Raw genomic sequence first — 22,045 nt, 5'->3', positions numbered from 1 at the left:
TTTCTAATAATATTGTTTTTATATTTTCTTGCTTTATCCTGCAGGGAATCATTTCCACTGGAACTCCAAATGAATGCAATTATAAGGTTCCTGGTTGATCAGACTCAAACACCCAATTCTAAAGTTAAAGTAGCTGTTCTTCAATACTTGGCCCAGCTTGCATCCTATATGGATGCCTCATCCTTTAACCCAGGTGCTCGAGAAGCAGCTGCAGCTTTAGCAAAAGTAATCAGTTGGACAAATGATCAGAAATCAGCTGAAATCAGAAAAGCCGCTCAGAACGCTCTAATTGCATTATTCAACCTGAATACACCTCAGGTGACAATGATTTTGTCATCACTGTCTCCAGATTACCAGGTAAGCATACATTATCAGGAAACACTTTCACTTATACATTGTTTAATTATGTGTAGCTTGAAACTTCATGTAGATTAGCTTGTGTGGTAATTAATAGTGATAATGTTAAGATTTAGGACACTTGATGTTGAACTGATTATTACTGCAATTCTGTTCAAATTCTGCCTCTGTATGTATAGCATTATGACAAACATTTATACTTGATGCACACTATTTCTACTATGCTGTGAGCTTTGTTTGACTTTTTTTTCTCACTGAGATGACTATTTTTGTGAAAACCATCAGTGAACATTGTATTAACACATTGCCAGTATAATGATGTCATGTGACGAGGGCCTCCCGTCGGGTAGACTGTTCGCCTGGTGCAAGTCTTTCGAGTTGACGCCACTTCGGCGACTTGCGTGTCGATGCGGATGAAATAATGATGATGATTAGGACAACAGAACACCCAGTCCCTGAGCGGAGAAAACCTCCGACCCAGCCGGGAATCGAACCCGGACCCTTTGGATTGACATTCTGTCGCGCTGACCGCTCAGCTACCGGGCGCGGACATTGCCAGTTATTGTACTTTCTGTAATTTTGTGTTGTATTAAACATCTTGATTCCTGTAGTGATTCAAGCAACAATGTAGAAATCTTTTTTGCCATTACATTTATATTTGGCAAGCCACAAATCATGCATGGCAGGTTTTACTTATCACTAGTATCACTTCCAGCTGCCCCACCTTGTTCACAATCAAGTGTAATATGATGTGGGAGAAGAATGAGACCCCCACCACTTGTCTGTTACCTCCAGTAATTGTTTGTTCCTGGCTCCAGTGGCAATGTTGAAGTCAAAGATCAGTGTTCTGCTCTCCCGGCCTTTTTTGTCAGCTCTCCTGACCTTGGTGCCACTACCTCTCACTCCTGTAGCTCCTCAGTTGGTATCATGAAGCTGAGTGCTCCCCATTTCAGTCCTCATACTAAGGAAAAATCCCAGCAGTACCAGAAATTGAACCCAAGTTGTCCACATAGCAGCCAGAGCTATCGAGATAGACACCAGGGCAATATGATCAACACAGTTTATAGTAGTATGTTGTGAGAATTTTCTAGAAAAACACATTACACAAAATTATTTTGTTCTGTAGTTAAAGGGGTTCAGAAAGATGTAGAAAAGTTTTTTATAAATTGCTGAGGTGAACAAGAAAGTAACGGACAGGATAATTTTTTTTTTTTTTTTTTTTTTTTTTTTTTTTTTTTTTTTTTTTTTTTTTTTTTTTTTTTTTTTTGTGATTGGGGTGATTCAGTAGGGTAAGCTGTTAGTTGTAGTTTGTTGCTGTCGCACTCAGTCTTATTGTAGCATGGCAGCTATGAAATCTTTATATCTTTTATGGAGACAAGTTCTTCTCTAAGTTCATTACTCTTGATCAAACGCAGTCCTAAGAAATTAAACCAAAATTATGCCATCTATTACATAATGATATCACACATGTACACAATTTATACCTGAGAAGAACAGTGTTGTGTTTTATGCAAAACTTTAACATTTTTTGCTCGTCTCTCACTCTTTTGTTTCTTTTCATTTCCCCCTCCCTCTGCCAAATAATTGTATTTTTCCCCATTAAATAGTGAAATATTGCTGAAATGTTCAATCTAGTTTGTAATCAACTGTCCTTAACTGCTGTTGAATTCTATGTTCTACACTCCTGCCTGAAAATATAATACATATAAATTAAACAGTGGCCAGTATGTGCTTCAACAGTTGATCAGTTTTGTATCCTCATGTTTCTGGCCTCACACCTTAATGAGGTCTTTGAACTTTGTTCGGATTACAATACAGTGTGCAATTAAATGGTTTGCTAGTGTATCAATTGTCATGCGAGTGAGCTATGAAGTAGCAGACAGTTCATTCAAGTCCATCACATGAAATGTGTAATAGAAGTAAAACTCAATCACTAACAGTATCATCACTGTTGTTATCAGTAGTAGTAGAACTTTTAGTTGTAGTGGTGGTGGTGGTTCTGGTTGTAGTTGGAGGAGGATAAAAAGAGTTGTAGAACTAGAGAGATGAAATTTGAATCATGTGAGAAATGTTAATGTAAGTACACTTTGACAATAGCAAAATCAAATGCAGGTTTATATGAAGTCATTTAATTGTACAGGAAACAGCAGCAAGCCTTGTAAATAGCCATGTAAGGCGCAGTAGCACGGGAAGTTCGCCCCCATCACCATCACCACATGTTCAGTCTCCAGCAACTCCACAGTCTAGGCCATCTCTGGAGATGGATGAGGGAAGTCTCAATCCAGAAGAAGTGTACAGGTAACTAGAACCTCTTTTGTTGATATTTCTTTGTTCTTAGTCTATGGAGCCTTAATTATTATTTATTTATTCAAATCAGAAACAAAACCATACATGGTTATTACCATTAAAAACAAATGAAAGAATAACTGCTCTTTAATTTCACTCAGACTCACAAATAGATCTTCTTCCATGCAAGGTGCAGGCCACAGTTGGTAATCCAGTAGATGCTCCAAGTTCTGTGGTAATTGCAAAAGGTAGAAAAGAAAAAAGATGGTGCATGGCTAGCCCACCATTCGTAGCTATAAATGCCTAATTTGGACTGAAAACATTGCCGGCCGGAGTGGCCTTGCAGTTCTAGGCGCTACAGTCTGGAACCGAGCGACCGCTACGGTCGCAGGTTCGAATCCTGCCTCGGGGCATGGATGTGTGTGCTGTCATGGGGTTAGTTAGGTTTAATTAGTTCGAAGTTCTAGGCGACTGAGCAGCTTGTGTGCTTTGCATTAGAAATGAACAAGATTTTGAGAAGTACTATGAGAGAACTACAGAAAAGTACACAACCTAGTGTGGTGGTAAATGACTTAAAAACCACTAAACTTTTGGCAAGAACTTTCAACAATACTTGCTTTTGATTTATTCCTTTATTTTCTCATTCATTTCAGTACTCCCTCTTCGTCTTTACTCCTCTTCATTGAGTTTCATTTTTAATGTGTGAATAATAACCACTGGTTTTGTTTCTTCTGTGATATTCATAGTGCTTAACAGAAATAATCAAATTTTTCAATTTTACCTGTAGTCTTCAGAATATATTTTTATGATACTAGTAATAACAAATCTCTGTGGTGAGTGTCCATTGAGATGAAGCATTGTGTAAATTGAAACTGTTTTCTGGGCTAGAAATAAATTTCCACATTTCACATAATGCAGCACTACTACACAAGATGTTGCGTTTGTAATGTGCGCGTTGGGCACACAATACTCCTTAAAGCCTGTACTATGGTAAGTTGATGGGCTTCACCATATGAGAAAGAATTTTTGTATAGAAATTGACCGCTTGTACCTGAATGGAGGCAAATCAGACTTACACCCACTCTGTAATAACAATGATACGTCAAGCAAGTCCGAAATGCAACTACACGTCAGGATGGACAAGAAACAACACAGAATATGCTACCAATTTGCTAATAATACGGTCGCCAGCCTAATTAGGCATTAACTGAGTTTCTTCCCTGTACAAGTTGATGTACGTTCATACAAAACAACACGTAATAACACTGCATAATATGGTAAATTTTAGAACCAGAAAATCTACCGAACTGATAATTTCACTTTCTGTACTAATATGGATAAACCATAAATACACAACATTACACTATAATGTTTACTACAAAACTTCGTACTGTCTATTGATCTGATTAAAATCGGGCATAGGTTACCCTAGAAATAGCACTTTGGAAACACAAACACAATGTCAATTTTGATAAAGGTAAAAAAAAGATAAATTTTGGTTTTTTGATATTGACTTTAACTTTACTGATCAAATCAGTTTAGAACACTTCAGAACTCAAATGAATAAAAAGGGGGGGGGGGGGGGGACCCTGAAACTGTTATGATCTCTGTACAAAAAAAAATTAATTACTGAAATCATTGTGTGCTCAAAATTTCCACTATATGAGTTACTACATACAACCACAGCAATGGCTCGTGATGTATCGGCACTTTACTTCTTCGTAGCATCGCAATGCTTTTCCATTTAGTGCCTATGGAATTTTGCCATGCTGTATAGGCGTCGGAATGGCATATCCGAGGCTCAATGAAACTATGTCTTCCAGGAGAGCCTCCTCGATCCAGACCGGGTTGCTCAGACCAATGCCAATCTCCCACTACTACTGCTGAGCCCGTTATGCCGTGCAGCGCCCGTGTGCATTTTCCCGCGCTCGCCTGCCATCCACCTTTTACCGCTCCCTTACAAGCCGGGTATTCACCCGAGGTTTTGCATTCTACGTATCCTAATACATTGCCTACGTATGGGCCAGACGCACAATTACAACTTTAACATCTTACAATAGTTACAACATTTGTTACACTTCAATTCTATTACAATATTGCTTGAAATTTGACATAAACATTAATATTCACATCGAAAATTGTTTACAGTTTCTTTAACATAATGGCATGAAAAAAAAAGAAATGAAATCAGAACATCGATTACACTAATTTATCGAAAAATCAGAAAAAAATTATTGTATGTACAATAGTACAGCGTTGTTGTTGTTACACGTTGATATGTAAGAACTTCGGAAAGTTTGTTAAACATGTCATCCCACACTAAGACCATTGTGAAACAAGAGTGGCACATTGTCAGAACAGAATTCAGGTCCCAATTTTCCTTCAGACACAGTTGTGCTACATTACGAATAACAGATGTAACATAGTGTGTGAGGGAAATAGCACGGTAACTGGAGACGTCCTCCAAAGTTGAAGTACATGCAACAGTAAGATTGTTGCAGGCAAAACATGTACTTCCCGTAATTCCCAAAGTGATAATTCACCACTCACCCAATGTACAAAATACTCTGGCCCATTATTATGACACAGCTACTCTTAACCCTGGCCACATGTGTCATACTCTTGTGGAAAACAAAATTTCTAAATATGCACAGTGCACTGCAGCACATCATATTCAAGACCTATCACCTGTGAAAGCAGTCATGTTATTTACTGCTCCATTGTAACTTTTATGTGGACATGATTACCTACCAGTTATCTACCCGAATGAATGGCCACTGTGAAAATGTATCCAAGAGCAGAGTTAACCACCCAGTTGTGGAACACACTACTGAGCACAACATACTCGATGTCAGTGGCTGCTGAACAATCCATGTCCCCATGTCCCTCCTCCCCCAATGTCAGCTTCTCTGTACTGCATAGATGGACATTGCCCTTATACATCCTTCTATCCTTCAGTCCTCTTGGCTTATCCTGTCGTGTTGCTGCACCTTCCTCCCAGCTGTCAGCCACCCTCACCACCAATACTTCCTCCCCTTCCGCACCAACCCTTCCCCCTCTCCACCTTCTTTTTCCCTTTCCTTACTAGACCTGATACAACCCTTGCCCAAGTCTAGCTGCAGTACTGGTACATGTAGTTGGGCAGTACAGTATACACCTGCAGGTGTATGTATATGTGTATTCTGCACTAGTTAGCTCTGTAGACAGACATCGTCCAAGCTCAGCAACATTGTTAGTCTTGTTTTTGTGCCTTCAATCACTCGACACCAGCACTATATGGTGAGATGTTACCTTTACCCATTTCATTATTTATAGTGCACCAAGGAATTTCCGTTACATGTAGCACAAGTTAGATTAGAGAAGCTTGCATTAGATTTTCCTCTAAGTCACATATTGTGTGAGGTGGTGCAGTTGTGTTTAAAACATTTGAGTGGAATGTAGTTCAAACTCCTTTTTGGTTATTCTGATTTGGATTTCTCATAAATCTCTTGCGGCAGAGGATTTTAACCTAGTTAGTCCTGCTCTTTCCCACCCACACCTTGAGGGGTTTGAAATTTTGTAACCCTATTTAAAATGCAGTGCAGTATCACATGTCAGTGTAAAATACATTTAAGACTACATATTCAAAACTATTCACAAAATCAAATTTTTCATTTCCTATTTTTCTTGGAATCTGTATCTGAATGTCTTCAGAGGTGAAGATCACAGTTTATGAACATTTCAAAATAAATTTATTGCCTTTTGGCTTTCTCTGTTACTTGTCATTGGAGTTACATACAAATATTTTTAGAGTTCAGAGGTCAAGTATAAACAGTGTTACAAGCTTTTCACTTTGACATTGGTTCTTACAGGTAACCAGAATGAATTGGTGTTAACAATTTGAAATTATTGTGAAGCTAAATTCAAACTTACAGATGATCATGTCTGTTTTCAGAACAGAGCTTAACAGAGCATTATGTGATGCTTGAAATGGCTACGTGTTCCGAGTATTTTATTTTTATTCAAACACCACCCCCACCCCCCTTACAGTCATCCCAATGTTGGTAAATATAATAGTTAGTCATTATGAAAGTTCTGTTTAAAGCATTACAGTATCTTTTAAATACATTTTGTGACAACCCAAAGAAGAATTGTAATTCTGCATTGCATGAATGTCCCTGAATCATAGAACTGATACAATCCGTCCAAAAGATATTGGGAAGCAGAACTGTCATTCAGCAGTTCTGTTGATGAATTAGGCACATTTTGCAAATTTTTGTGAGCAGAGGAAAAACATTATTTTAAAAATGAAGCATTCAGCAGCTATGTTTCAGCCCAAAGTGAAAATCAAACTATAATGGTGTACTTTGAGGTGACAGAAGTCATGGGATAGCGATATGCACATATATATACATGGCAGTAGTGTCGGGTCCACAAGGTACGGAGGTATGGCAGTAGTATTGGGTCCACAGGGTAGAAAAGGGCTGTGTATTGACAGAGGTGTCTTTTGCATCCGTATGATTTATGTGGAAATGTTTCTGAATGTGACTGTGGCCTCATGATGGGCATTGACAGACTTTGAACGCCAAATGGTAGTTGGAGTTAGACGCCTGGGGCATTCCATTTTGGAAATCATTAGCAAATTCACTGTTCAAAGATCCACAGTGCCAAGGGGGTGCTGAGCAGCAGTGTTTCCGTAGAGTTGCCAGTGCTGACAGGCAAGCAACACTGCAAGAAATAACCACAGAAATCAATGCGGGACGTACGATGAACATATCCATTAAGACAGCACAACAAAATTTGGCGTTAATGGGCTAGGGCGGCAGACAACTGGTTAGAGTGCCTTTGCTAGCAGCACGTCATCACAATCATCGTGTCTCCAGTTGGGCCCTAGATTATTGGAAAACAGTGGCCTGATTAGGTGAGTCTCAATTTCAGCTGATGAGAGCCGATTGTAGGGTTTGAGTGTGGCAGAGACCCAGCAAAGCTATGGGCCTGGATTGTCAACAAGGCTCTACAAGGTTGCTTTGTAATGAGGTGGGCTATGCATACATGGAATGGACTGGGTCCTCCAGTCCAACTGAACCAATAATTGACAGGAAATGGTTGTGTTAGGAGACTATTTGCAGTCGCCCATGGGCTTGATGCTCCGAAACAACAATGAAATTTTCATGGTTGACAATGCGCCATGACACCAGGCCACAGTTGTTTGCGCTTGGTTTGAAGAACAGTCTGGAAAATTTGAGCGAATGATTCGACCAACCTGATAGCCTGACATGAATCCCATTGGACATTTATGGAACATAATCAGGAAATCAGTTCATGTGCAGAATCCTGCAGTGGCGACACTTTCGCAATTATAAATGGCTATAGAGGCAGCATGGCTCAGTATTTCTGCAGGGGATTTCCAACATCCTGCAGGTCGAGTTGCTGCACTACACCAGGCAAAAAAAAAAAATGGCCCAATACGATATTAGGAAGTATCCCATTACTTTTGTCACCTCAGTTTAATATCAAGTTCCAGAGTTTTCAACTGGGTGAGCTTGTCAAAAAAGTGCTGGAAATAGCTGTATTTTTCCCAGATGCATTTATATGTGTGATATTTACTAACTAATGTGCATTGCACAAACTGATTGTTGTGATCATATCAGTGAAAACAAGTTTATTACTCTCTTTTTGTCACTATTCAAAAGATCCAATTTTTTACCGTGTGTTATCATTAGTATGAATATTGACAACCATATATTGAAACTTATTTCCTCTGTTGTGTCTTCAGTTTTCTTACGAAGCAGACGTGTTTTACCTTCTGTGTGGGATGTTTGTTACAGTTATTTTAAGTGTAGCTTTTGAAATCCCTAGATGGTTATGCAATGTCTACAGAACATTTTTCCATAGAAATTGGAAGGTAGTACTTACATACATGCAGGAAGATAAGAGCTAAAAGTAGCAGTGTTTCACAAGTGTTGACCATTTTGTATAGATTAACTAAAAAGAGAACCAGTTTGGCACAGGTGTCACTGCTCCGTAGTGTACATGTCCATGTGGAAATTTCTGTGTTCTTCATTGACTCGAACCACTGATGTGGGTGATGGCAATAGTATCACCTAATTGACCCTGTAGGTTAGTTTCCGCTCATTTGCATCAGTTGGAAACGGCACACACTGGGGATACAATGGTTTGAAAGTACTATGTGTTGTGTTCCTACCATGACTGAAAGCAGTTTTCATGGATATGGGGTGGACACTAATACTGGCAGTTACTAGAACCAGGAAGAACAGATAAGCAGTCAATATCATCCTTTTTAGACAGTGAGGTGACATCATTTAGCTCCAGTATGATGAACGTAGAGGATTTATGGGCAAAGTTTAAACGGATTGTAAATTACACTGTGGAGAAATGTGTGCCGAGTAAATGGATTAAGCAAGCAAAAGACCCACCTTCATTTAGCAACGAAATTCAGAAAAGTCTGAGGAAGCAAAGGCTATTGCACTCTTGATTCAAAAGAGGCCGTGCAAATGATGACAGGCAAAAGTTAGTTAGAAATTTGTGCAGCTATAAAAAGATTGATGTGCGTGGCATACGAAGTCTACCACCTCCATACCTTAGCAAAAGATCTTGACGAGAACGCCAAAAATTCTGGTCCTGCATAAAATCATGTAGCAGATCTAAGGCTTCTATCTAGGCACTCATTGATAAGTCTGGTGTATTTATAGTGAATCTCTTGTTCGCACGAAGTCCCAAGTGGCTGTAATTTGTGCAAGTGACTCCTGTATATGAGAAGGGTAAAAAAACGTACTGAAAAACTTACAGACCAATATCCTTAACATCAGTGTGCTGTAGAATTCTTGAACATATTCTTATTTCAAATATAATAAATTTCCTGCAGACTGAAGAGATTTTGTCCACAAATCAGCATGGTTTTAGGAAGCATCCCTCATGAGAGCTCAGCTTGCCCTTTTCTCATGTGATATCCTGCAAACTATGGATGAAGGGCAACAAGCAGATTCCATAGTCCCAGATTTCTGAAAAGCATTTGACGCAGTGCACCACTACAGACTATTAATGAAGGTATGAGCATACTGAATAGATTTCCAAATATGTGGGTGGCATGAACACTTCTTAAATAACAGAAGCCAGTGTGTTGTCCTCGATGGCGAGTATTCATCAGAGAAAAGGTTATTGCCAGGAGTGCCCCAAGGAATTGTGCTGGACCGCTTTTATTTTCTATATACACAAATGATCTGTGGACATGGTGAGTGGAAATTTAGGACTGTTTGCTAATGACACTGTGATGTATGGGAAGGATACAAGTTGGCTTAGACAAAATTTCTAGTTGGTGTGATAATAGCAGCTTGCTCTAAATGTAGAAAAATTTAAGTTAATGCAGATGAGTAGGAGAAACAAACCCTTAATGTTCTAATATAGCATAAGTAGTGTGCTACTTGACACAGTCACATCGATTAAATGTCTAGGCGCAACGGTGCAAAGTGATGTAAAATGTAATGAGCGCATAAGGGCAGTAGTAGGAAAGGCGAGTGAGTGACTTCAATTTATTGGGAGAATTTTAGGAAAGTGTGGTTCACCTGTAAAAGAGACCACATATAGGACACAAGTGTGACTCCACAGAACAACCACAGAAATACAGAATTATAGTTTTGTTGATGGCCTCAGTTCTGTGAAAATGCTGGATAAAGAACGAGAAACTACATCACATGATTCTGGCATCAGTCAGATGTCGTGCGGTATGGAGAAATTAGAAGAACAAATGCAACTGCTTGAGTATTTGAGGTCCGCACCAGGTTGCATTAAAGGAAAACTTTGAAGCAATTCAAAGTCAAGCTGCTAGTTACCGGTAGGTTCGAACAACACTCAAGTATTATGGAGACACTTTGGGAACTCAAATGTGGGTACATGCAGGGAAGACAACATTGTTTTCAAGGAACACCATTGAGAAAATCTAGAGAACTGGTGTTGGAAGCAGACTGTAGAATGAGTTTACTGCCGCCAACATACACTGCATGCAAGGACCATGAAGAGAAGATGCAAGAAGTTAAGACTCGTGTGGAGTCATATAAATACTTGTTGTAGCACTCTGTTTGCTAGTGGAACAGAAAAGGAAATGACTATTAGTGGTACAGGGAATCCTCTGTCAAGCACTGTTTGGTGGCTTGCCGAGTGCATATGTAGAGGTAGATGTAGAAGGCAAGTAAAATTTGTAGAATAAAGACTAAGGTGGTCGGTATGCCATGTATTAGGTCTCTGTAAGAAACAAAGGAAAGTGGTTGAGGTGTTCACCTCACCTTCAGGAGTGGGCTTTGTGTTCCTATCCCACAAACTTGATTTGCATTTTTCATTGGTTTTTTAAATAATTGCAGATAAATGTCAGAATGGTTCCTTAAACAGTCCATGGCTACTTTCCTTTTCATCCTCTTCTAGCTGGTTTAGTATCCCTCTTGAATTCCAACCCTCCTACATGAGTGGTCTGCAAGTAACGATTTACACAAATAGCAGGTCAGTATGTAATTTTTTTTTTAAATCAATATACTGCAGGGTTTCTACCTTTCAAATTTATTTTCTAACTTTCTGTTAATTAGGAATCTTTGTTTTGCAGGTCACTCCACAGAACAACCACAGAAATACAGAATTATAGTTTTGATGGTGGCCTCAGTTCTGTGAAAATGCTGGATAAGGAACGAGAAACTACATCACATGATTCTGGCATCAGTCAGATGTCTTGTGGTATGGAGAAATTAGAAGAACAAATGGAACATCTTCTGTCAATTAGTAGAGAACCTACAGTAAGTATTTAATAACTAACTCAGAGTTCTGAGCTTTATTAGAGATATTGTTCGATGACTGGATGGATAAATAGAAAATTTGGTTCAGCCAGATTATTAGAACCAGTGACACACAATACACAATGGAAACAAGAAATATCCCAGTCTGTGAAGCATATTGTGTGGAATAGCATACCTTATCAGGAAACTTTAAGATACAATTCCAGTTTGGTGTGTGAAATGACTTAAGTTGCACAGTTGTAGTCACTTTACTATCAAATGGGACTTCTGTTAGTAACTCAGTGGGATCCTTTCTGGTAGTGCAGGCGCACAGCACCGGCAACTCCCAGGGAGGCAGCTATAGCTATGCAATTTTCCTGCTCTGCAAAGCAGTTCATTTGAAACAGCTGTGTGCAGTTGGAAGTACTGTCATTGCAGCTTGTCTTAGTCTGTGGCAGCTCAAAATGAATTATTCACAGCTCATTGAATTAGCATGAGAACATCCAGGATTGTTTATCTCCAAACACTGTGAATACAAACGTAGTAGTAGTAGTAGTAGTAGTAGTAGTGTTAGTGTTTGGTGTTGTTGTAGTTGTGAATATGTGAGTACAGATCATTTCACTGAATTCCTTCGTGATGCATCTTTATTAGAGTTTTTTGTGGTTCCTACTTGGAACATATCCTACAATGAATCTGAAAACCTAAATCCCTGGGTGATGAGCTATTAACAGTCAAACTAGATTAGTATAACCAGTCCTAATATGGATTTTGATCTGCACTAAGAAACACTACTGCAGCCTACATATCACAAAGGCAGAACTGAAAATATCTTTAAAAACTATGGAGGAAAGGCATCTGATGTCTCTTAAGACATACTCAGTATACACTGACGACACAAAACATTAGGATCACTGCCCACCATGAGACTGAATGACACCTGCTTGTGGTGTAGGCATGTGATACAGTAAGGAAAGTATATCAGTGGAGAGCAGAGGTGAAAGGGGAAGCATTTTAGTGACAATATTATCTGCAAATTGGGAAATCCACCAACATTAATGACTTTCACAGTGAAGTTCGTTGGCTGTTCATGTGCTGCTACCATGAGTATGTATGGAAGGTGGTTGAAGGATAGTGAAACCATGAGTAGGCGATAAGCCTCATCGCAGAACATAGAGGTTGGAGGCTTGCCCACTTTGTAAACCAGGGTAGACAGTGATACATGCAAATCTGACTACAGAGTACAATGCTTCTGTAGATATGTGTGTTTTGGAGCACACCTTTGATGACCCCATGTTGACTCAACGAGATCATCAAGTTTGGACTGTAGATCATCGCAAGTGTGTCAGCTGATTAGATGAATCACATTTCTCGTTACACCAGGTCAAAGGTTGTATTCTAGCATGCCACCGTCCAGGTGAACAGCTGCTCGAAATATGCAGTTGTCATAGTTGTATCATTTTTGTATATGAGCAGGCACGTGCGTGCGCGGCTGCTTACACACACACACACACAAACCACTTTTATAAGAAAAAACTTGCATGTATGTGTATGATACTTCCATGCCTTCTGTTTGATACCACATATCATGAGAAATAGGCCTCAATTATTATTGAATGCTAACAACCTCTCAGTTATGGTGGCCATCCTTTGCTGGCCTGATGGTATGCAAAAACAATGTTTTGACACACATTTTATGGAAAAAAGGTGTTTTTCTATTGGGAACTTCATTGGGAGTGAATCGCTTTTTAAAAAGTGGCTACCAGCAAAAGACAGAGGACCATTGTATATTTGGCAAAGAATATCATTTACAGTGCCAGGTTAGAAATACCTTATTAATGTCCATATCAATTTCATTGACACTTCTTTTCAGACTGCAGGCAAAGAATATGTAGCAATTTCTAACATGCAGAAGAAAAAGTAAGAGCTTTAACGAATTTTTCCCTCTTTCCTGCCCACAAATGAGCTGTGGTATTTGCAACATTTCTCTGATTTTGGCTCTCTAATGCTGCTAAGTGAAGGAAATTATTTCATTAAACATGTGTATAGGTAAAGCAATGTTTTGTGGTTTGACAGTGTGACCACTGATGTGAATAAAAATGTCATTAATAAAAAGAGCTTCTGCTATGACTCTTATGGTTGCAAAATAGTAATGGGATATTAGCAGTCACCTTTCAAAGATATCAATCTAAAACACTTGTAGACCTAATGTAACACTATGAAATACAACTACATAAATCAATAGTACACTTGCAGTGGCATGCTATTGATTGCTGAGAGTGCAAGTTCCTAAGGGCAAGTTCCTTTATATGCAGTGATCCAATTCAGGTGTTTTATGGACAACTAATGTCAGTGTTTTAAGATGCCAGTCAATACCCCTCCTCATTTATATTTTCATGTACGTCTCAAATTTTCCATTGTCACAAACAACATGGAAAGGACCATTACTATCTGCCAACACCACCACTGTCAATTATCTGCATCCAGTGTGTTGCGTCTACTCAATCATGCAGTGCCTTCAGTAGATATGGGTGTAACTGCCTAAACAAGTGACTACAAGATATCTACTGCTGTGCTTCAATGAGTGTAATAAGTTAAACTTCATCCCTTGAAAATGAGCTTCCATATCACTGTTGGCTGCCAATTATCAACATGACCTTCCTTGACATTACCCTTTTTTCCTGACTCTCAACAGTCGACTAGCATCTTTGAACAAATATGTTTGTTGTCACATGAAAGTTGATCTGTATCATTACATAAAATGTTAATCTTCAAGAAACAACAGTCTCAAAATATTTCCCCACCTCTGAAGAATTCCATTGCAATACTCAAAGGATTGTTATAGGTAGGAGGCTACACACATCAGGTTATAACCAACTAGTTGCACTTCCATCATGGATGTACTCCACTTAGATTTTCATATAGCCACAAAACCATTTTTGTGCAAGAATATTGTTCTTTTATACTCTAAATTATTTCTTTTAACACTGTCGCAAATATTTATAGTTCCTTCTGAAATATCCATCATTTATTACATCAGATGCAGTACTTAGATACATTTGAATATTAAAAAATACTTTTTCTGTTCTGTAAAAATATTCATATTTTTCGTAATATTTAAGAAAAACAAATTCATTATATGATATGGAAGAGGTCTTAATAGAAATTCTCCTCAATTACTTGAGTCTTTGAAAATGGTAATTGGTATTAAATAGACAGTTATGGGGACACATGAAACAAAAGTTAGGCTAAAGTAACGCTTTTTTTGGAAATAATTGTTGTATTTACAAATGATTGCTTTGTTTACTTATAAGTAGAAGGTTTTGAAGTTGACACCAGTTTTCCACATTTGCCTATGCTAGAGTATCATATTAACATTAATTTTTTCCTTACAAGGGTAGTTAATTCACATAATCACAACGAGATGTCTGTACTCTGGGTAGAAATCTGTGATGTGGCGTCTCTTTGTTGTTGTTCCCATGTAGTAAAATGTGAGTATAGAAAAAACAAAATTTTGATTTGTTATTAAGTACTTCGTAAAGGAAATTCATGCCAATTTTCAGAACACACAGGGAGACTATGCATCTTAATTTTCAACTATTGCCAAGTGAAGAAATGAGTTTAAGTTTGGTCAAGACAGCTTAGATGATGATGATCCACTGTTTCAGATGTGCCACCGTTTCAGAAGTTACAGCAATAGTGCGTAGAATGCTCATGGAGGATCATCGATTGAAAATGCAAGAAATTGCTGAAGCTTTAAGGATGTTATCTGAATGGGCACATCACATTTTAACAGTTGAATTGGATATATGAAAATGATCTGCTGGACGAGTGCCTTGGCTCGTAATGCAGGTTCAGAAATGTATTAGAATGAAAATGTCTAAATGTTGTTTGACCCTGTTCATAGCACTACTAAACCCCAGAGACGAGACAACCATCAAAGCAGTAGAGACTTGTTGATTCACCACCACTGAAGAAAGCAAAAGCAATACAGTTGGGTGGTACGGTCATGTTGTCAGTTTTCTAGGATCCAAAAGGGATTCTGCTGATAGTTTATTTTCCAACTGGTCAAACAATTATGGAACAGTATTATGCTGACCTGGACTAACTACAGCAAAATATCCATGAGAGAAGTCCAGGTTTGGCAAGGAAGAACATCATCTTTCATCAACACAAGTACCATTGAAATGGCAAAAATACACAAGCTAAAATACTAAAATACAAATTGCTGCTAAACCCACCTTATTTGCTGGATTTGGCTCCATCAGTCTTCTTCTCTTCCTCAAGCTGAAAACTTTCCTCAGTGGACAGACATTCTCTTCAAAGGACTGACAGTTGAAGTTGATGGATATTTTGCAGAGCTGAGATCAAGGCACTGACTGCTGCTGGGTCAAGTACAGTAGTGTAAACAGAGACTATATTGAAAAATAAAAAAGTGAGATAAGTCATTTCTTTCAATCCCATTCCAAGAACTTTTCAAGCTACCCTTGTATTTCAAGTTTTTGGAGTACCAGTCAAAAAATTTGTAAACCTCAGGAGACATCACACTAATGCCATGTAACATTGTCTCTAACCATCATATGAGCTGGAATCTAAAATTTTCGGGACTATTGTCACCATCTGGAAAGTAGAAGAGTAGATCTTTGCCCCACTAGGTGGCTAGAGCTGCGTATCTGATGAGTCAGTGTGCAGGGTGGCATTCAGCTGGGAGGATGTGTTGCATGTCCAAGTGATTTCCGTAATACTCTGTGTTGGGTGTGTGATGATTTTACAATGGATCCGCGAACAGAACAGTGCGTGTGTATCAAATTCTGTGCGAATCTCAGGAAAAGTGATTCGGACACCCTTGGAATGATTCAACAAGTGTTTGGGGGACAGAGCATGAGCCGTAAACACGTGTTTGAGTGGCATGCTCAGTTCAGGGCCAGCTGTACAGACGTCGAAGATGATGCTCACACTGGAAGGCCCATTAGTCGCACAATGCCAGACATTGTTGCCAAACTTCAACAACTGGTTTGTGCGGATCGATGTCGAACCATTCAAGACTTTGTGAATGAAGTGGGTATTGGTTATGGGACATGTAAACGAATGTTGACTGATGAATTGGGTATGCATCGTGTCGCCACAAAATTTGTGCCAAAGATTTTGACTGCTGATCAGAAGGCACAGTGTGCTGAAGTGTGCACGGACCTTTGTCAGACCGCATCTGTTGATCCAACCTTTTTGTCACGGGTTATCACTAGTGACAACAGCTGGATTTACAGTTACGACCCAGAGACAAAGCAACAATTGCCCCAGAGGAAGAGCCTGGGCTCTCCAAGACCCAAAAAAGCAAGACAGATTAAGAGCAAAGTGAAGAGCATGATCATCGTTTTCTTTGATACCAAGGGAACTGAACACAAAGAATTCGTCCAATCCAACCAAACAGTGAATTTCTTGTACTACTGTGATGTTTTGCGATTGCTCCGTGAAAATGTGCGGTGATAGTGGCCCGAACTTTGGTGTCAAGGGAACTGACTCCTGCATCATGACAACACACCCTGTCGTGCATCCTTGCTCACCAGGACCTTTTCGGCAAAAAACGACCTGGCGACACTGCCCTATCCACCGTACTCGCCTGATTTGGCATGACTTTGCGCGCTATTCCCAAAACTGAAACTCAAGTTGAAAGGCCGTCGGTTCGACACTCTAGAGAGGATTCAAGAAGCATCGCTGGCAGTGATAAACACCCTCAAAGAACAGAACTTCCAGAAAACGTTTGACCAGTGGCAGAATTACTGGGATTGGTGTGTACGTGCTGATGGAAACTACTTCGAGGGTGGTGGTGACCATTATTCCAAAGGTAAGGTTTTCAACAGATGGCAGCACCAGACCCAAAATTTTGGATAGCACCTCGTAATAACCTTAGTTTATCAAGGAAGACAAAGCACTAGTTTGTCAAGGAAGAGGATCTACGAACTTCTTCAGGTGTGTCTGCTAAAGCAAACTCATTGACGATTAGGTGCCATGGAGATACAAAATTGTGTAGATGTTGATTGCTACATTTTGCCTGTTGTTCAGAATAGTCCCAACATTTCTATTGGATTGCAATTAGACTAGTTGGGGTGCAGTAATATGCATGAGTGTTCATCGAACCAGGAATGTTTGCAAGCAACCCTGGGAACACAGTTGTTGTCATTTTGGAAGATGGAAGTGTTCACAGCATGACATCACGAAGACAGGGTAACACTTGGCCGCCGAGAGTATTGAAGTAAACATCCTGGTTCATGTTCGAGGTAACATGAAGGAGAGGTGAGCTGCACGGAACCAGTCTACATACTGATGATTAAAACAACAAACAACATTAAGTGCAAAAAATTAATTTTCTTACATTCGTTCATAAAAATCTATTAGTGAATACACGCTATTTTATTAATTACATACACATTGAATAGAAAATCAATATAATGAAAGTTATGATGTGCAACCCCCCCCCAACCCCACACACACACACACACACACACACACACACACACACACACACACACTGTCTCTAATTACAATGGAACATTAACAACAAAGCAATAAGCCTATTATACTTTTTAATTAGGCATGGAGTGTGGGTAGCAGAAATCCCTGTCTCTTCATCCTGATGTCAATTTCCATAGGAAGGCATGAGTCGTGCAGGTGTAGGAAAAAAGGAAATTTAGTACAACTGTGAATACAAAATTTATACTGTTCCAAGAAAACAATGTTCAGCATTTTCACTAAGCTGACCCACACTCCATGCCTAATTAAAAAGTATAATAGACTTATTGCTTTGTTGTTAATGTTCCATTGTAATTAGCGGTGTCAACCAATTCTGCAGATTTCTTCGTGAATCTGGCAATGCGATTTAGTATGGTTCACCATCACACCTTCCCAGATACTTTATTCCAACTGCTGCAGTGGCCCAAAACTTGGATACTATATGTCCGGAAACGTTTAACCATAGACACATCACTTTATATAAATGATTTGACACACAATTAGGCACGATTTTAAATTTTTATTTCTGGGCATCGAAAACACTTCCACACTCTTGGCTTCCTTCCTTCTGCTTCCTTTTCACCACTGCACTCGCCACTTGGTGCTCCAAGGTCAAGGATGAATATTTGAAAATTGACTATGAACGAAATACTGTTCTGTGTGAGTGTTACAGTCATTTACATTTTTACATAGTATCATATTCTAATTTCTATTTAATACTTATTAATAACATTTGTTTAAGTAGGTCTAAAGAAAGTAATGTTTTTTCCGTCATGACAATATCGATATTTTTCTATACACAGTTTCATCAAAAAATTTTAATTTTTCATAGTTACATTACTTTCAGTACAGTTGTTATGTTATACATGCATTTAAAGGACCGTTGACTTGGATTTCAGCATTTCTTCTCTGTATAGTTTTGAGCAGAGCTAGGAGCAATTATCAAACAGTAAGCTTTTAGGTTTCCCCACATTTACAAAAAATACGTACTCAACGTGTCTCTTCCCATTATTTTCTCATAGCATGCGCTTCTGTACTGTAACATCATTCCGGAAATTCCGACTTGCTTTTACAGCTTGTTCTTTATCAGAATGTTTCTTCCTCCTCCTAACCTCTACGTCTTCAACAGCTTTTTATCTCTGCTGAACACATATTGTCTCTTTAATTTAATTTTCTACAACATTGACTTCTGTTACTAATTTTTTTCGTGAGCTACTGTAACCTTTGCAAACATATCTTAATGTAAAGATGTTCCATCTGCACTGAATACACATTCCTCCTCTTTTTTTCCCTAGTATCTAGTTTGCTATCACTAATAGTTGGCTTCTTTATTACATTGTGGCATAACAACACTAATAATTCTTTCAGTTTGTGTGTCTTTATCTTGAAATGTTTCTCTTCTATTAAAAATCGATCTGAATTTTACACATCTTCATCATTTTGAATCCACATTGATACTGTATTGTATTTTCAGGCAAAGCTGTTTCCCTACCACTTGATATGTACTCCTCCTCACTGTCACTAATATCCACTAATTATAGGCTTCTTTATTCATATGTTGCAAAGGGATTAAAAAATTCATCATCACTACTGTTACGTCATCATTACTACTAATTGAATTGCACGTGTCATTGTGTACGTCTGCTTTTACCTACAAGTAGGCAAAATCTTTATCGGACATTTGAGGCGTAAATTATAACCTCAAAAAATAATTTGTTCGAGTGAAAAGAGTGGCGTATCCTATGCAACTGTAGTGGATCTTTTTTGTTTTGTGGCAGAAGGACATTAGCTGTCTACAAATTATTATTACTGTTTACTGGCATTTTTACGCCAGTAGACCGGTGATTCTGTTACATGAAGTGGTTTGCAAACGTGGTGTGTGTGTGTGTGTGTGTGTGTGTGTGTGTGTGTGTGTGTGTGTGTTTTTCTGCTTTCATTGATTTATGTATTCAGAGTATCTTATTCTAAACTTTGTTTGTCCTTCACATGTATGCTTAATGATAGTTATTGAAGGTTAATTGACGTATGTCTGCACAACTTCCAACAGTGTTGGTAACTTCACTTTTCAGAGTCATCACAGATCGTGTTGAATATGTACCAGAATGTTTTTCCCTTCATCTCAAATATTCGTAAAACTTGTTTGGTAATTCCAGTAACTGAGGACGAAGTGTAAAGTACTCACCACTTTCTTTTTAGTACATGTATAGCTCATTCACATGCCTTTGGCATCCTTTTAATAGCTAAAGCCACATGGTAGCACTTATCTCCAAGCACAGAGGTGGTGGTGTATCCATCCCAACCTAGGAGGTTAAAGTATAACCTACTTCATAAATAGAATAGATTCTAATCTAACCTAACCTTCTTGATCCTGTCAAAAACTGACAAAGAAGATTGGATGCACTGTGACCAAGCAGTCGGCCAACGTTATTGGGCGATCTCTTTCGATGGCCTATGATGACCGTTGTCAATACTGCTGTGAACGTACTGCTGTCAGAAATCATCCTCCCCCATTTCACCACTCGTGCTTCTCCTGTGTTGTCACTACCACATGGTGTGTGCACATTTCCCTCAATCCCCATCACACCAGAACTGTTCTGTTCATGATTAAGACCATGAGCAGGTACAAGTGCTCAGGAATATTAGACTCATTTGAGCATAAATTATGTTATCAAGAGGTAGATGAAAATTTGCTTCACTGTACTGCAGTTTTTAACCATTTTGAGTAGCTGCATATAAGGAGTAATTTATTAATATCAATCTACAACACATTGTTCAAATTTTTTGGTAAAAGAACACATATACAGTAGTTGAACATTAACTTATTATTGCTGTTTCCATTTTCTGTTGCAGAATTTGGATGGCCAAGATTCAGATCAAGATTACAAGAATATGCCATCGGCAGGTTTGTCACTTTAAAATAATTTCCATATAAAACTACATGCTAAGTAAAACGTAATTTTACAGACATAGTAAAATCTTGAATTTCTATTGTAACAAATGATATTGCATTTGTTTTACGTGGGAATTCTGTGTAAAGCTAAAAACAGTGTATGTGGCTTCATTCACAACTTCAATATTTTTACTTTTGTAATCAGTTTGGAAAGAGTTTACTTGGGTGTAATGCTGATAATTCATCCCCATCTGTTACTGTATTCTCTGATCCTATAAAGTCTGCTTACATCACAAATTCATGAACTTTAGAAGGAACCCACTCAGGTATGTAGACTGGGCATTTTAGAACTTCATACAAAAGTATTATTATTCATGCTCTGCAATGATCTAATTGTAAGTGGCACAAGTGTCCAGGTAAAGTTTCTAAGGCATTTAGAGATAAGATTGACAGTTTCATCATAGGTACTTTAATTTGAAGATCAGTCAGTCTTCATTTTGACCCCAAATGAAGGTGAGGTTTCTTGTATGCTTTATAAATGTGTATAAGAAAGTAAGGGAATTCAGAAATGCATTGCAATGGAAAGGAACCAGAATTAGCCACAAAATAATTTGCAAAACAGTTGTGATTTAGACTGGAGATTATATTGATTTGATTTGCACAGGGAACCAGAAAAACAGCTCACTACATTTTGCACCAGAAATGAGTTTATTGTGCAGTTTCTCTCCCTGCCATTCCCTTGAAGTGCAGTAGGAGACCAGTTGCCATAGCGGCTGTCACTAAAATAGACATCTCAAGGTCATCTCACCGTCCTACAGCATTGCCAGTTAGTGATAATTTCAAAACCTTTTTTAAAAATTAGACATCTCTATTTTTAGTCTAGGATATAATGGAGTTCTTCACAAAATAAAATTCTTCCCAGCTGCTACGAAAGAAAATAAATAATTAAAAACTGATGTTAAAATAAGTTTTGAACAAAAGTATTTCTTTCCTTCAAGCTGCGGAAGAAAACAGAATCACTGACATGTGTGAACAGAAAATAATGTATGAACATTCTCAAACTTTACAGATGCACGTGGTACATATTTTATCTTGAAAATGTGAAAGTATTCAGAGATTAAAATAGAACACTGTAACAGGTGTGAAACTGTTCAGCCCATGTAACGAAAAATGTCGTCGGTGATGAATTTGTGTTCTGTTAGACCTAGTAGAAACTTACAGTCAGAAAGTTGTTAAGAAAACTGTGAAATTA

At 38.5% G+C, this 22,045-nt stretch overlaps 1 protein-coding gene across 7 annotated transcripts in view; it reads left to right on the top strand.

Annotated features, from left to right (window-relative positions):
• LOC124721246 (CLIP-associating protein 1-A) overlaps window positions 1-22,045 on the top strand; it is a 245,297-nt gene that overhangs the window by 200,040 nt on the left and 23,212 nt on the right. For all 7 annotated transcript variants that reach the window (XM_047246107.1, XM_047246106.1, XM_047246110.1 and 4 more), the window contains 4 exons: window positions 45-357; window positions 2,498-2,655; window positions 11,234-11,420; window positions 20,754-20,805. In XM_047246107.1, the coding sequence (XP_047102063.1) occupies window positions 45-357; window positions 2,498-2,655; window positions 11,234-11,420; window positions 20,754-20,805 (710 nt within the window). The remainder of the gene's footprint in view (window positions 1-44; window positions 358-2,497; window positions 2,656-11,233; window positions 11,421-20,753; window positions 20,806-22,045) is intronic.

This window comes from Schistocerca piceifrons, chromosome X (genome assembly GCF_021461385.2).
Source record: "Schistocerca piceifrons isolate TAMUIC-IGC-003096 chromosome X, iqSchPice1.1, whole genome shotgun sequence".
Lineage (NCBI taxonomy): Eukaryota > Metazoa > Arthropoda > Insecta > Orthoptera > Acrididae > Schistocerca > Schistocerca piceifrons.
The sequence above is the reverse complement of the archived record's forward strand: the minus strand, read 5'-3'. Positions and strand labels throughout refer to the sequence as shown.